The sequence below is a fragment of the Mauremys reevesii genome, linkage group 3 (genome assembly GCF_016161935.1).
Source record: "Mauremys reevesii isolate NIE-2019 linkage group 3, ASM1616193v1, whole genome shotgun sequence".
NCBI lineage: Eukaryota > Metazoa > Chordata > Testudines > Geoemydidae > Mauremys > Mauremys reevesii.
Window position 1 is genome coordinate 22,093,482 of NC_052625.1, and position 16,675 is coordinate 22,110,156.

At 47.0% G+C, this 16,675-nt stretch overlaps 1 protein-coding gene and 1 long non-coding RNA gene across 3 annotated transcripts in view; one reads left to right on the forward strand and one right to left on the reverse strand.

Moving 5' to 3' along the window:
* The window catches only part of PAPOLG (poly(A) polymerase gamma), a 68,584-nt gene extending 59,922 nt beyond the window's left edge, over positions 1-8,662 (reverse strand). Inside the window, exon 1 of the mRNA XM_039532353.1 lies at positions 8,600-8,662. Within this exon, the coding sequence (XP_039388287.1) occupies positions 8,600-8,616 (17 nt within the window). The 5' untranslated portion in view covers positions 8,617-8,662. The remainder of the gene's footprint in view (positions 1-8,599) is intronic.
* Positions 8,663-14,399: 5,737 nt separating this feature from the next.
* LOC120402028 overlaps positions 14,400-16,675 on the forward strand; it is an 88,264-nt gene continuing 85,988 nt past the window's right edge. For both annotated transcript variants that reach the window (XR_005596918.1, XR_005596917.1), the window contains exon 1: positions 14,400-14,488. This is a non-coding gene — a long non-coding RNA (uncharacterized LOC120402028). The remainder of the gene's footprint in view (positions 14,489-16,675) is intronic.

Genomic DNA, 16,675 nt, shown 5'->3' on the forward strand with positions numbered 1-16,675 from the left:
AAGGGCAATAATATATTCTCAGTCTTATTCTCTATCACCTTTTTAATGATTCCTAACATCCTGTTTGCTTTTTTGACCGCCTCTGCACACTGCGTGGACATCTTCAGAGAACTATCCACGATAACTCCAAGATCTTTTTCCTGACTCGTTGTAGCTAAATTAGCCCCCATCATGTTGTATGTATAGTTGGGGTTATTTTTTCCAATGTGCATTACTTTACATTTATCCACATTAAATTTCATTTGCCATTTTGTTGCCCAATCACTTAGTTTTGTGAGATCTCTTTGAAGTTCTTCACAATCTGCTTTGGTCTTAACTACCTTGAGTAGTTTAGTATCATCTGCAAACTTTGCCACCTCACTGTTTACCCCTTTCTCCAGATCATTTATGAATAAATTGAATAGGATTGGTCCTAGGACTGACCCTTGGGGAACACCACTAGTTACCCCTCTCCATTCTGAGAATTTACCATTAATTCCTACCCTTTGTTCCCTGTCCTTTAACTAGTTCTCAATCCATGAAAGGACCTTTCCTTTTATCCCATGACAGCTTAATTTACGTAAGAGCCTTTGGTGAGGGACCTTGTCAAAGGCTTTCTGAAAATCTAAGTACACTATGTCCACTGGATCCCCCTTGTCCACATGTTTGTTGACCCCTTCAAAGAACTCTAATAGATTAGTAAGACACGATTTCCCTTTACAGAAACCATGTTGACTATTGCTCAAGAGTTTATGTTTTTCTATGTGTCTGACAATTTTATTCTTTACTATTGTTTCAACTAATTTGCCTGGTACCGACGTTAGACTTACCGGTCTGTAATTGCCAGGATCACCCCTAGAGCCCTTTTTAAATATTGGCATTACATTAGCTAACTTCCAGTCATTGGGTACCGAAGCCAATTTAAAGGACAGGTTACAAACCTTGGTTAATAGTTCCGCAACTTCACATTTGAGTTCTTTCAGAAATCTTGGGTGAATGCCATCTGGTCCCGGTGACTTGTTAATGTTGAGTTTATCAATTAATTCCAAAACCTCCTCTAGTGACACTTCAATCTGTGACAGTTCCTCAGATTTGTCACCTAGAAAAGCCAGCTCAGGTTTGGGAATCTCCCTAACATCCTCAGCCGTGAAGACTGAAGCAAAGAATCCATTTAGTTTCTCCGCAATGACTTTATCATCTTTAAGCGCTCCTTTTGTATTTTCATTGTCAAGGGGCCCCACTGGTTGTTTAGCAGGCTTCCTGCTTCTGATGTACTTAAAAAACATTTTGTTATTACTTTTGGAGTTTTTGGCTAGCCGTTCTTCAAACTCCTCTTTGGCTTTTCTTATTACACTCTTTCACTTAAGTTGGCAGTGTTTGTGCTCCTTTCTATTTGCCTCACTGGGATTTGACTTCCACTTTTTAAAGGAAGTCTTTTTATCTCTCACTGCTTCTTTTACATGGTTGTTAAGCCACAGTGGCTCTTTTTTAGTTCTTTTACTGTTTTTCTTAATTTGGGGTATACATTGAAGTTGGGCCTCTGTTATGGTGTCTTTAAAAGGGCCCACAACTTGCAGGGATTTCACTTTAGTCACTGTACCTTTTAACTTTTGTCTAACTAACCCCCTCATTTTTGTATAGTTTCCCCCTTTTGAAATTAAAGGCCACAGTGTTGGGCAGTTGAGATGTTCTTCCCACCACAGGGATGTTGAATGCTATTGTATTATGGTCACTATTTCCAAGCGGTCCTGCTATAGTTAACTCTTGGACCAGCTCCTGCGCTCCACTCAGGATTAAATCTAGAGTTGCCTCTCCCCTTGTGGGTTCCCGTACCAGCTGCTCCATGAAGCAGTCATTTAAAGTATCGAGAAATTTTGTCTCTGCATTTCGTCCTGAAGTGAAATGTTCCCAGTCAATATGGGGATAATTGAAATCCCCCACTATTATTGGGTTCTTAATTTTGATAGCCTCTCTAATTTCCCTTAGCATTTCATCATCACTATTACTGTCCTGGTCAGGTGGTCGATAATAGATCCCTACTGTTATATTTTTACTAGAGCATGAAATTTCTATCCATAGAGACTCTATGGAACCTGTGGATTCACTTAAGATTTTTACTTCATTTGAATCTACACTTTCTTTAACATATAGTGCCACTCCTCCCCCTGCACGGCCTGTTCTGTCCTTCCGATATATTTTGTACCCCGGAATGATTGTGTCCCATTGATTGGTCTTGGTCCACCAGGTTTCTGTGATGCCTATTATATCTATATTCTCCTTTATCACAAGGCACTCTAGTTCACCCATCTTATTATTTAGACTTCTGGCATTTGTGTACAAGCACTTGAAAAACTTGTCCCTGTTTATTAGCCTACCCTTTTCTGATGTGCCAGATTCTTTTTTATGTGACTGTTTATCATCTGATCCGGCCCTTACATTATACTTCTCATTCCTCTGCTCCTGACTATAACCTGGAGATTCTCTATCATCAGACTCTCCCCTAAGAGAAGTCTGTGTCCGATCCACACGCTCCTCTGCAGCAGTCGGCTTTCCCCCATCTCCTAGTTTAAAAACTGCTCTACAACCTTTTTAATGTTTAGTGCCTTCCCTTGGCATTTTGTTTCCATGGTTAATCACCATCCCTTACAAATCTGTTATTTGTATTATTGTTGTTGTTATTTCTAATTTGAGTTTCTCTGGTTTTAGCTTCCAGCTGCTGGTTTTTATTGTGCCTTTCTCCACTAGATTAAAGAGCTCTTTAGCACCTGGTATTTTCTCCCAGCACAAGAACTGCTACAGGGTAATCAAGTCACCTCAATCTTTTGTAGTAACTATTTAACTCAGATTGCCTTGCAGTGAGAACTTACATAAATCAGTTTCTCCAGCCCTCAGACCATTTTTGTGGCTCTTTCCTACACTCCAATTGCTCAATCCTTTTTAAAATATTGACACCAGAACTATATGCAAGTATTCCAGTACCAGTCGTATCAGTGCTGTATACAGAGGTAAAAAATCCCCTTCCCTATTTCTACTTACTAACTCCCCTGTTTATATATCCAAGCATTGGATTAGCCTTTTTTGCCAGAGCATTGCACTGGGAGCTAGTATTGAGTTACTTGCCCACCATAACTTCTACATCCTTTTCAGAGCACCCATCATCCAGGATATTGGCCCCCATCCATTCTGTAAGCATGGCCTGCATTCCTTGTTCCTAAATTTCTAAGTTAGCATTTGGCTGTATTAAAATGCATTTTCTTGAATGTGTCATTTACCAAATGATGCAGATCATGTTGTGTGACTGCCCTGTCCTGATTTATGACTTGCCAATCTTCATGTCATCCGCAGATTTCATCAGCGGTGATTTCATATCATCATGTATACTAAATCTATGCAATTACATTTATCTTGTCATCTCAGATAGAATCAGGTTTGTATCACAGGACATTTTCCATAAAGCCACATTGATTGGCATTAATTATATTACTCTCCTTTTAATTCTCTCAGTTAAATCCCATATTTTGCTAGGACTGATGTCAGGCTAACTGATATATTACCTGGATCACTGAGCTCACCCTTTTTGCACATAGGTACAACATTAACCCTCTTCTGGAATATTCCTGGTATTCCAAGGTTTAATAAAAGACAGTATCAGCAGGCCAGAGATCTCCTCAGCCAACTCTTAGTCATGGCGTAGCTAATATATTGAAAGAGTAATGTTGACAACAGGACACATTGCATTTAACATGTGCTAAACTGGCTGAGCTTTCAGTGGCTTTGAGAGTAGGGAGCCTTGTCCATGTTATTTTGTCAGTGAAATCACACCTTTATATCCTAGTCTAAGCAAAGCCTACGTGATATTTAAAATAGAGTTTGTCATCTATTGTTTAAAATTATCTTTTTCCTAACCTAGACAAGGTTGAACTCAGCAGAAGATGAATACAAAAAAAATGAATGGAAGGGACCCCATAGCCATCACTGAGAACAGACATTGTTGAGTGTGACACAGGCCCAATGGGGATCCCCACACTCCCTTACCAGTAATGTATGGACTGGGCAGCATTCCCTTTCATTTTTTATGTCCATGAACAGAATGAATTTTATTATGTGCACCAATATGGAGGTGATGTGTGGTGGGGATGGGGCTGAGGTTTGGGATGCCGGGGGTGGGGGGAGAAGGGAGGTGGGACTCTGTCTGGGGGTGTAGGCTCTGGGGTGGGGCTGGGGATGAGGGGATTGTGGTGTAGGAGGCGGCTCAGAGCTAGGGCAGAGAATTGGGGCATGGGGGGGTGCGGGCCAAGGATGAGGGGTTTGGGGTGCAGGCTGCCCTGGGGGTGGGGCTGGAGGGTTTGGAGGGGAGAAATAGTCCCAGAAAGAAAGTGTCTGGGTCCAATGACACTCCAGAGAAACAGAAGAAAGGGTCCAGGGGCCACTCCCAAACCTACAATAAAGTAGTCTCCAACCCTAGATGTTGCCCAGTAGATCCTCACCCCTACATCTACTTCATGACCTTCATTACAAGCTTTGTGTGCGAGAAACTGACCAATGCTCCTCTCCAAAAACAACCTGCTCCCACAGCCAGCCTCTATGTAGCCTGGCCAGCAACCTCAGCAACATGGCCACAGCTCACAGCCTTCTCAACAACCTCTGCAGGGAGACTGCCCCCACCTCAACCTTAGGGTTGCCAGGTGTCCGGTTTTTAACCGCAATGCCCGGTCAAAAAAGGACCCTGGCGGTTCCAGTCGACACAACTGACTGGGCCATTAGAAGTGCAGTCAGTGGTGCAGTGGGGGCCTGGGGCTAAGGCAGGCTACCTGCTCGCCCAGGCTCTTCACATCTCCCAGAAGCAGATGCCAGGTCCCTGGGCAGCCAGGGAGGCTCCGCACACTGCCCCCTCCTCAGGGCCAGCTCAGCAGCTCCCATTGGTCAGAAACCGTGACCAACGGGAGCTGGGGGCCAGTGCCTGCAGGCATGAAGGCAGCATGCAGAGCCTCCCAAACGCGTAGCAGTCACAGGGGCCTGAAGGCCACTTCCTGGGAGCTGCAGTAAGCGCTGCCAGGACCCCATGCCCATGCCCAGAACTTAGTGTCTTTCACCCCAAACCCCTGGAGTCCCTCCCCAGCCAAACTCCCTCCCAGAGCCCACAACCTGGACCACCACAACCCTCTGCCCCAGCCCTGAGCCTCCTTCTGGACTCCAAACCCCTCCACCCCAGAGCCCTCACTCCCCCAGACCCCAACTCCCTGTCCCAGCCTGGAGACCTCTCCCACACCTTAAACCCCTCATTTCTGGCCCCACCCAGAGCTCTCAGCCCCCGCACCCACACCCCAATCCCCTGCCCTAGCCCGGTGAAAGTGAGTGAGGGTGAGGGAGAGCGAGCAGGGGTGTTTGTTTTGTGCAACTAGAAAGTTCCCCACAAGTTGAGTAGGGAACAGGAAGTGCACAGTCAGGGGGAACTTAGTAGTTGTCCAGGACTCCCCACACCGATTCTGTCCCTAGCTCCCTCCAATCTTTGGGATTCCTTCACAGACTCTGGCCTGGCCTGCCCCCACTCCCCCAGTCCTTGGGGGATAATCTCTGACCCAGTTCCCCTCATTCACTGTGGGGAGACTCCCTCGCACAGACCCTGGCCCCAGCCATCTGCCCCCATTCACTGGGAATTAATTTCAAACTGGTGACTGTCTCGTATCTGGAGGATTTTGCTAGGTCTACTTGGCAGCAATACATACCAGCATGTCAGGTGTGGGATTCCCCAATTTGGGGAAAGGGTCCTAGCCATATGCTTCTGCACAAACACCAACCCTCCTCCTAGGGGTCCGAGTTAACCCCCGCAAAAGGTACCACACAATAATAAAACACCACTTTTATCTAACCCAGGCAAAGTTGGGAGTAAATCCAGGGTAGAATTTCTAGCAGACATTACAGCTCTAGCACAACGTACACCCCACAGCCCTCACCTCTAACCTAGCAAGACACACACAGACTTTCTACCCCACATCAATGCAAACCCCCCTGGGTCAGTCCAACCTGTCCAGGCACTCAGACACTGGTGTGCGCTGAAAGCTCAAAAGGGTGGGTCTGGCTCTGCAAAAAGGGGACCCGTGTGGGCACAATCACCAGTACAGCAGCTGGCTCTCCTTCAAGCAGCTCTCAGTTCTGACTTCGCACAACCCTGGGCTTCAGCATCTTTCTGTGCTGCTGAAGTCCATCTGGGGCAGCTCCAGCTTCTTTTGTTCCCCCTCCAAACTCTGTTCAATGGCTCAAACCCTCCCAGGTGGGCTGTTAACCACTTGTGCCCTTGTTTTGGAGTGCACTACCCCCAATCAATCATGTTTTGTTGTCCTGTGCTAGGGGTGTGGGGGGAAAAGAACAAGGGGATGGTGTTCTACTGCCCTCACAGGGCACAGACATCCCTCCCAAGAGCTGAATCTCCTAAGTGTAAAGCCGTGTCTGTGGAGAGCTTGCATCATAGCTCTGACAGGTGCGAGCTGCCCCACTCATCTTAGTGCTAAAATAGATGCCAATTGATACTTCGAATGTTAACTATTTCACTGCCCAACAAAGTATGAAAGCAAGAAATGGATCATATCGAAGCTCTAAGCAATCACTGAAACTCTTTCCAGTGCTGTCAGCTTAGGAGAGACTATTTATCCATTGCAGAGTTAACTTGGGCATTTACTCAGGTGTTGCTCCTACCTGTTCACACACAAATCCCTGTCACTCTAGATTAGGGGTGCTTTAAACACAGGCTAAGAGACAGTGGAAGATGAGTAATAAAAATGGGCTGAAGGGACCCCATAGCCATCACTGGGGAAAGACATGGTTGAGTGCAAGACAATAAGGATTCCCACACATGCTGATCAGGAATGTGTGGACTGGGCTAATCAGTCAGAAGGAAGGTGAGGGACACTGGTCTCAAGCAGACCCCCCCCCCCATCTCCCAAAAATGGGGAGGAAGGGATGTGAAGCAGCATGATTGGATAGAGGGGAGGGAAACAAGCAGGCATTAAAGAAGGGCCATATATGGTTTTCCACAGCAGAGCTCCTCTGGGGTCTCACTTCACCTTGTCTAAGGCTTAGTAAATGCGACCATGACCCTAGACAGGAGGTCCCAGAAAGTGTGGCTGGGTCCAGGAATAACCCCACCAGACAGCCTGGGGAAAGCAGCAGAGTCCAAAGACCTCACTCAAACAGCCAGGAGAGGAGGGCCCTGGAGGCCACCTCCAAAGCTACTCTGCAACTACAATAAAGCAGCCCCCACCCTGCCCCAGAGCTGCATAGCAGATCCTCACCCTCACATATTCTGCTGCAAGCTCCATGAGTACAAAACAGACCAACACTCCACTCCAAAAACAACCCAGCCCCACTGCCCCTACTTTTATATGGTGCAGTGCGGCACCATCTGCAACACAATGAAACCTCCACTGGTTACAGCCATCCCAGCAGCCCCTGCAGGAAGAGGCCAGCCCCCTCAAGGCTCTGAGGGGTGTAAACAGTCCCTGGTAGGAAATGCACATGCAGGGAGATTGAGTGGTTATCCAGGACACCCCACATGGATTGTGGCCTAGGTCCCCACGTCACTCATGACTTCTCACAAAAACCCTGACTTGCCCCCCCCAATTTGTGGGGGGGAAGGTGGGGATACTCCCTCACACAGACCCTGAACTGGGCACCTCCTCACACAGGCCCTACCCTCAGCCCTCCTCACTCATTGGCAGAGAGAAGCAAAAACTCTCTCACACAGATGCTGCCCTGGGACCCCCTCACTCATGATGGGTGGAGGGGGAGGAAGGAATCCCTCACACAGTCCTTCCCCCAATCCCCCTCACTCATTGAGAGGGAGACTCCCTCACACAGACTCTGCTCCAGTCCCCACCCTGACTCACGGAGATTAATTTCAAATTGATGACTGTCCTTTTTATCTGGAGGATGTTGCTTTATGGAGGAGGGCATGAACTGGGGCTCTCCTGGGCAGGAACACATACCAGCACCTCTCCCAAGAGAGGAGAGAGAGTAAAGCCATGTCTGTGGAGAGTTTGTAGCCATAGCTCTGATAGGCCTGAGCTGCCCCAATCATCTCAGTGAGTGCTGACTCTTATGCCAGTGATGGGGCTTTAACTATTTCACTGCTCATCAAAGCACATAAGAAAGAAGCAGATCAGGCCTAGTCTAGACCTAAAACTTAGGGTTGACCTAGCTGCATCACTCAGGGCTGTGAAAAAATCTCACAGGGAAACTGGCCACAACTGGTCTCCTCTTCCAAGAAAGGAGGCGGGAGAAAGGGGGCATAAAGCAGCATGATTGGATGGGGTATAGGGAGAAATGGAGACAACTAGACATTAGGGAAGAGCTTGGTCATACAGTTTGACACAGCAGAGCTCCTCTAGCGGTAATTTCACCCCTCCTAAAGTCACCCCAAAACCTCAGACAGCAGGGAGAACAAACAGCTCTAGTGAAACCTCCACCCACCCTCAATAGCCATGGTAAAAAGAAGGACCCCATGGAAAGTAGCCAAGTCCAAGGACACCCAGATATAGCCAGAGAAGGGGGGCAGGGACCACCCCCAAAACTTCACTGCAGCTACAATAAAGTAGCTCCCCAGGGCTATCCAGCCAATCCTCACCCACACATCTCCTTCATAGCCTCCACCTCCAAGCACTGCACACGTGAAACCAACCAACCAACAGTCTTCTCCAAAAGTAAGCTGCTACTAGCCCCTGCCTGCCTTTTTATAGTGCCACGCCTCTTCAAGTCACAGCTTTCCCAGTAGCCCCAGAGGCCAAAGACTGCCCCGCCCTTCCCTCAGCCTGCGGCCTATTGGGGAGTGTAAACAGTCTCTGATGGGAAATGCACATGTTCATGTAGGGAGACTGACTCTTCACACAAACCCTGTCCTGTTTCCCTCTTCACTCCTCAGGGGGACATTCCCTCACAGAGACCCTGTCTTGGGCTTCCTCACTCTTCAGGGGGACACTTTCTCGTACAGACCCAGTCCTGAGCCCCTCTTGCTTATGGAAGGAGACTCCCTCCCATAGATGCTGCTCCAGGCTCCCCTCACTCACTAGAATTTAACTTCAAATTGGTGATTCTCCTTTGTAGCTGGAGGATGTTGCTTTATGAAGGAAAGCATGAGCTGGGGCTCTCCTTGGCAGTAGTGCATACCAGCATCTCTCACAAGAGTTGAAACAAGGGTAAAGACATGTCTGTGGAGAGCTTGCAGCCATAGCACTGACAAGTGTGATCTGCCCCATTCATCTCAGTGAGTGCTGACTCAGATGCCAATAGTTAAATGCTGACTATTTCACTGCCCATCAAAGCATGTAATAAAGAAGTAGATCATATTACGAAACTCTAAACAATCTACCTGAGTGACAACTCTTCTTGGTGCCATCAGCTTGGGAGAGAATGTCTTGGGGAGGGTATTACTCCATTGCAGAGTTAACTTGGGCTCTCACTCAGGAGTTGCTCTTAACCCCCTTGTGTCAACACAAATCCCTCTCACCAAAGTTGAGAGATGCTGTTAAGTGAGGGTAACCAGCTTATCTGGAGCTAGAACAGAACCAGAGTCAGGCTTTTGCTGAGGCCTTGTCTTCAATGCTAAAAAGTTGTTTTTTAATCTCTGGGTGACAGACTTGTGAGGTATCCCAAAGTAAAACCAGGGTAAAACAAGGCACTTTAATTTTACCACAAAATAAACCAGGTGAGGTCTGCACAATACCCTTGCCTGGGGTTGACCTCACCTAGTTTACCTCATGTTAAAACTGAAGTGCCTTGTCTTCACAGTGGTTTTACCTCAGGATAGCTCATGCATGTTAGCTACCTCAGTATAAAAACACACCTCTGTTAGTGGTGAAGTAAAGGCCTTGAGCTGGTTACCAACCCCCTTTGCAGTAATAGTCCCACAGTTCTGCCCAGGGAGGGACAGACAAGTTCTCCCACAATTTACCAGGGAAGAATCATAGAGCTGAAGCACAAAGAAGCATGGGATGTGTCCCCAGAAGTTATAGTGACACACAAGGGGGAGTGCAGCACCAGTGAGGACACAATAACTCAGGCAGAGCTTTGCAATGTGGCTGCTCACACCTGGATGTGGTCACTTGGGCTAAGTTGGCAGTGAAGACAAACCCTAGGTGGTGGGATTGAAGAGGGTTGGGGTGTCTGACTCTCAGCCATGTTACCTGTTTCTCCAGTAGCTACTGAGATGAAAGGTAATTGGGGTGTCTGTTTCTGCTGTGTTCTCCCCTTCCCCAGTAGATGCTGGGGCAGGAGGGGATCAGGGTATCTATCTATCTGCCATGTTCTCACTTTCCTCTGTAGGGTTGTGGGAAGAATGGGTATTGGGGTGTGTGTCTCTCTGCCCTGTTCCCCCTTTCCCTCATAGGTAGTGGGGCAGTGGGCATTAGGTATCTGGCTTTCTGCCATTTTCCCCCTTTCCCCTGTAGATAGCTCACACCTGGGCCAGGCTAACTCAGGTTAACTCTGCAGTGAAGACACCCTTATTTTTTTCTGCAAAGACTCAAGCCCAAGAAGCCCAGATGCACTTCTGAGTCCCACTGTCGGGGGAGAGGGGAGTTAACCTGAGGGAATCAACAGAGTCCCTAGGGCACACATGATCTTATTTATTTAATATTTATATTGAAGTAGTGCCTAGAAACTAACCTGGCTAGGACCCTGTTATGCTAGGCGCTGCACAGACATATAGAAAATGACAGTCCCTTTCCCAAAGAACTTAAGTCTGCACAATCTATTGTGAGTGACACCTTATTTTGGTATCTCAAGTATGCAGTGCATATTTTGTGCATCTTGCCTTTGTGTTTTTCAATGAGATATTGAATCTCTTCCATTCACATTGTTCTCACAGTGGAAACTGCCAAGGTGTACACAAAAGACGCTCACTCTCACTTTCATTGTACTTACTTGCCCTACTAACAGCTTTTGATAATTAAAATTAAAACTAAATAATGTATATATGGTTTATTGTATTTCACTGAATGTATTTGGATGGGGAAACCAAACTGGTCATGATCATTTCTTGCTTCTCTTGCACCAATGCAGTGCTGGGTTCACAACATGGCAGAACAATGTTATCATTTTGAAATTTTTCATTAAAATCTGTGAATATTTTATTTGTATTAAGTTGTTAACCCACTCAAGCATATACACCATAACTTTTATAATATCTTCAGAAAATTGTTGGTCTAAAAGAAGCCAATAGTATTAATTTTTAAAAAGGCATCTGTGTGCAAACATGTAATATACTCTTGAGTTTCATTCTGTCCCAAACAGAAAACCCGAGTGCTCATCAAAATAATAATTTTGTACATCTCTGACAAAGATAAGACATAACTTTGTGAAAGTCTTTTACTGGTTTACTCTGTAACTATTAGCCTCACAGCTCTTGTCTGGGAAATCAGGTGGAAGGGATACATCTCAGTTCAGGGAAAAGGGTAAATGCAATTTTAAGGTCCATCTAATGGTAGGGTATCAGTAGTTCAGTTTTATTTATTCAGTTCACTTAGGCACCAATTCTGGAAAGTGATCCACAAGAGCTGACCCTTCTGCCTGTGCAGAATCATTTTACAGGACCAGTACCTGCTACAGAAACTCTCAGTACACTTTACAAGGGTGGATAAAGATTCTTACTTTCCATTGCTCTCCTTAAGTCATACTGTGTCTGTGTAAATTTAGTGCTTGTGAAAGTTACAGAACTGATAGCAGTATCTGTCTATTGTAGAGTTTTATAAGGCATCTGCATACATGAACCAACTTGCAGGATTGGGGTCTAAGTCTATGGGCGGGGGGTATCATAGGCTGGGGGAGGCTGTGTCCCCACAAACAACCAGGCACAGCCCCCTCCTGCATCCCACTGCAGTTCCCCCTGTGCAGTGGCCCCAGCTCGGCGCTCCGAGAGGGGCCCTGCGGCTGTGCCACCTGCCCTCTTGGTGCTCCAGGGCTAGCGGGAGGCTGCGCTGCCCACCTTCCCGGCACTCTGGGGCTGGAGGGCTCTAGCCTGGGGCTGGGGACTGGCAGCCATGGGGGCAGGGTGTGCAGAATGGGTGAGGCCTCAAGCAGAAGAGGTGGGATTGGGGCTAGCCTCCCTCAGCCGGTGGTTCATTTGCCACCCATGCATTTGTATATATTCACAGAACAAGTATAGCAGCGGCAGTTGAAGCTTAGGCACATAGTCACCCTAGGTCAGACTTGAAACAATGGCAATCTCTAGAGGTGAAAGGGTAGATCAGTCTCCATACTTAGCAACAAAGAGTCCCATGGCACCTTATAGACTAGCAGAAGTATTGGAGCATAAGCTTATGCTCCAATACTTCTGTTAGTCTATAAGGTGCCACAGGACTCTTTCCAGATTAACACAGCTACCCCTCTGATACTTGTCTCCATACTTAGTCATTCTTGGTCTCTTTGATGAAACTGACAGTGAATACTAACTGGTCTTTTTTGTGATGTGGCCACCGAGATCTGAACAGAAAGCGAACTCATTTCTCAGCAGGGCACCAAAAATCATCAGATAGTCAGTAGTAACCCAAGGTTGTTACAAAGTAGTGAAAGGCCCATGTCAATTATCCAGTCCCACTTAGGAAAAATTCTTAATCTTTAACTCCACTCCATTTAAAATAAATTCTTTTTCAAGAGTTTTAAACATCACATTTTACTAAAGATACAGATAAGACATAACTTATTAAAGAGTAGCTAGTGCCTTGTGGAAAATGTTTATAACAATCTGCCTAGACAATTCTGGATCTATGTGATATTTTCATTATTTTGTTCCTCCCCCCGCCCCCATTTTGTAATAAGTTACAAAAAATATACTGTTTTCATGCTTCTCCTCTGCAATAGTATACACAGAATTATCAATATGTTTCAAGTCATAGCTATTATGCACTTTATATTTATATTCTGTGCACTGAATGCTCCTTTCTGCATTGGTGATCTTTCTCTTATTTAATAAAAATAGCTCATCTTAAAACAGTAAATGGAATAAAAAAAATCAATGGTATTTTCTTATTTTATTTTTACCTTTAATATTGAAAAGGACAGACTCTTATTTATACCAAATGGGGTCTATCCTGGAGCTTGTTATTTAAATCAAAGTAAGCTAGATGCCTAAAGTACTAAATACAAATATCAATCCCATGGAAGAAGAAATTAAGGGGAGCTCTTCTAGACACTTACTCCAGTGCTTAACTTTACTATCCCACACAAGCCCATTAAAAATCACTGGGACTGTTCATGACAGCATTAATGAACTGGGTGGAATCTTTTTTGGGGGCTGCATTAACCCCCCATTGATACTGATATGCGCGAGCTCACCCTGTAATTAAGTGTAAGCATAAACCCCCACCTAAGACTAAAAGAACATCTGAACCAGTCCAGGAGCTGTTGGCTGAGTATTGTTTTGGGTATGTGGTAAGGCAGAAAACACAAAAGACTGAAAAAGACAAGAACAGAGAGAGAAGCAAAGGGCATAGGCGTGAGAAGTAGGGGTGCTGCAGCACCCCCAGGTTTTATGCAGGGCTGCTGGCCCCACACCCCACTCCCCAGCCGCTGGCTCGGCACATAAATCCTCAGGGTGCTTCCCATGCCTATGCCCTATTCCCAGCTCTCCGCCCACACTCTGCTCCCCAACCCCTCATCTCACCTCACCTCGGGCTCAAGTCCTGGCCACCAGCCCCACTCCCCAGGCGCTGGACCTGTGCCCAAGGCCCCACTTCCAGCCCCATGCCTGGCCCCACCCCCTGCTCCCAGGCTTCCATGCCCAGCCCCCCCTCCTGGCCCAGGTTCTGGGGTCCTGGCTTCTAGCCCTATGCCTGGCCCTAAGCTCCCAGGGCTCCAGTCTCAGGGCCCTTTGCTCTTGGCTCCAGGGCTGCCGGGCCCTGTTGGGGCCTCTGCTCCTGGCCCCACCCACAGCTGTGGACTTGACCCCTTTACCCCATCCAGATCCCACCCTCCCAGAGACACAGCTCTACTCCCAGCCTTAGCAGGTCCGGGGGGGGGGGGGGGCACAGAAAGGGGTAAGTGGGCTGGATTTCAGCACCCCCCCCCTACTAAAAATGTTCCAGCACTACTGCAGAGGGGAGAAAAAAAGCCAAGCAGTAATGTGACCATGCAAACATCACAAACCAGGATGAGGGGGCTCAGGCCTAGTGGCTGGAGCAAGAGTCAGGAACCACTGCCAGAAGTCACAGCCATCACCAGGAAACTAAAGCCAAGGGATCAGCATTGGAATTACAAAGCCAGTAGAGAGAGCAAAGATAGTACAAGCATTGAGTAGCCAGAGAGCACCTCTTGCTGTTGGGGTTAAGAGCAGGTTTGCTGACTTCCCCAGCCAATCAGGAAGTGGAATCAATCAAGTAGCCCTGGTGTGGTTCAGCTGTGCTCATAGGCTGCTTTGAGAGTGGGCAGCTACAGCGGCAAGTTCTCAGCCCATTCTGACAGTGACCCTAGGAAAAGACAGAGAGCCAGGGCTTGGCTCGGTTGGTAAAAGAGGCTTGAAATGGTAAGCTAAGAAACTGTTCTCTTTGGTGTCAATTCCTCCTGCCTTCTGAGAAGGACTTTGTATGTTCCTTGTAAATAAATAGGAATTAAGGAAAATACCAGACTCTATCAGTCTCTACTTTCACCCTCAACTTTGACTGCTTGGTTCAAAAAGGGGCAACAGTAGTAACATTAAGCACATGCATAAGTGTTTGTGGGATTGGGGCCTTAATTTGTACTAGAGGCCTGATATTGGGAGTCTCCATTGCCTTCACTGGGGTTTGGATGAGTCTGGGAGGGGGCAGTAGAAGCAGAAGCGAGTGGGGATTATATAGGCAGAGAGGGCCCTAGAACAGAGGTTCTCAACCTTTTTCTTTCTGGCCTTCCCGATGTGCTATAAAACCTCAATGGCCCACCTGTGTCACAGCAACTGATTTTCTGCATATAAAAGCCAGGGCTGGCATTAGGGGGTAGCAAACAGGGGAACTGCTTGGAACCACAGGGAGCCCCATGAAACTAAGCTGCTCTGGCTTCAGCATCAGCCCAGGTGGTGGGGCTCAGGGCTTCAGGCTTCAGCCTTATGCAGTGGGGCTTCGTCTTTCAGCCTTGGGCCAGAGTGAGTCTGATGCTGACCCTGCTTGACTGACCCCATGAAACCTGCTCACGGTCCCCCAGGGGATCCCGGTCCCCCAGGGGATCCCAGACCCCTGGTTGAGAACCACTTCCCTAGAGGAGCAGGACAGTAGGATGGGGATGTGACAGTAGCTGGTGTGGTGAGTAGAAGGGTCAACAACAGAGGAGGGGGACAGGAGTCAGGGTGAAAGGGGATTGGATAGGAGCAGAGTGGATAGACAGGACGGAGCTTGGATATGTGGGGGAATACGAGCAGAGGGAGAGAAGAGCAAGGAGTTGGTATGGAGGAGTGGATGGGGGATAGGGACAGGAGCTGGGTTGGGATGGGTGGGTAGGAGCAGATGGGGAAGGAGATGGGCTAAGGGCAGAAGTATCTATAACCACTATCTCACACTGCTATGCAGAACCTGAAATTGAGCTTATGAGTCCTGTCAGTAAAGAGCTGTGAAACCTTTTGGCAAAGTGTTCTAGTGACTGGTTCACACAGAGGATAACAGGCTTCTACTGTTACCATTAGCTCAAGTGGTAGAGGTATGTGCTGTGGATCTAAACATTGAACCCTGCTAATGACTCAAGTTGTGGGTCTGTAGGGTTCCTCATCATGGTATTTCTGTTTTTTTAAATTAGGAAATGACATAATGGTTGCAAAGTCAAGCACTCAAAAGTTAGGAAATGCCAAGATTAAGGTTGCCTGTCACACTACTCGGCATATGTAATTATATTTACTTTAACGCAGAGTTAAGGTTACCTGGTGATATCTTATGCCCTTCCAGAACATAAACTTCAGCAACACTCAAATTTCTGAAAACCAGGAAATGTAAAATTAAGGTACATACCAATGCGATCTCAACTCTGCCCTGTGAAGGTGGCAATAGCTACTGGGAATTTTCTGCATGCACTGTGTTATGTGTAGCTGTACTGCACGGGGAAAGGATTAGTTGGAGCAGTTTGTTAGAGCTGTGTTTGTGATATGAGGTGAGTTGGGGGGCACATAACCTGCTCCCAGAGGGGCAAGTCCCTCTCCCAGATCCCTGTCTGTGTGATCAAAGGAAAGAAGTGCATGTGTACACTGAGAGATCCAGAATGCCTAATTTCAGCACTGCATTGTGTAGGTTGTTTCAGTACTAGGGCACAGGGGTCTTCCTGCCATGGGGATTGTCAGCAGTTAGGTGGGAGATGAGTATGGTCTGTGGGATTGATGAAGGATAAGAAATGTTAGATGGCATCATGTGCATAAGGATGAAGGGATTGTAAAATTTAGCATATATCCTTTCTGTGGAGTAGGCTAAGTATAAATTTGAGTGGAGGGCTGTCATAGGTAGCTCCTGTTCAGTACAGGGCAAATGCAGAGTGCAAGTGTAACCCACATGCCTAATAGGGAGACATCTCTTAAAGAGACCCATTGAGGGGAGGTAGGAGTGAGTTGGGTCTGGGTCATTGTTTCTAGGCAGCTTTAGTACTCCACATCCAGAAGCTTCTGGAATTGGGTGTGGCAGTTTTGGGTATGCTCCAATGGGTTGCCTTGTTGCAGGGGTCAGACTCCATGAGGGCAAGCAGTCAGGGTAGCTGGTTTAGT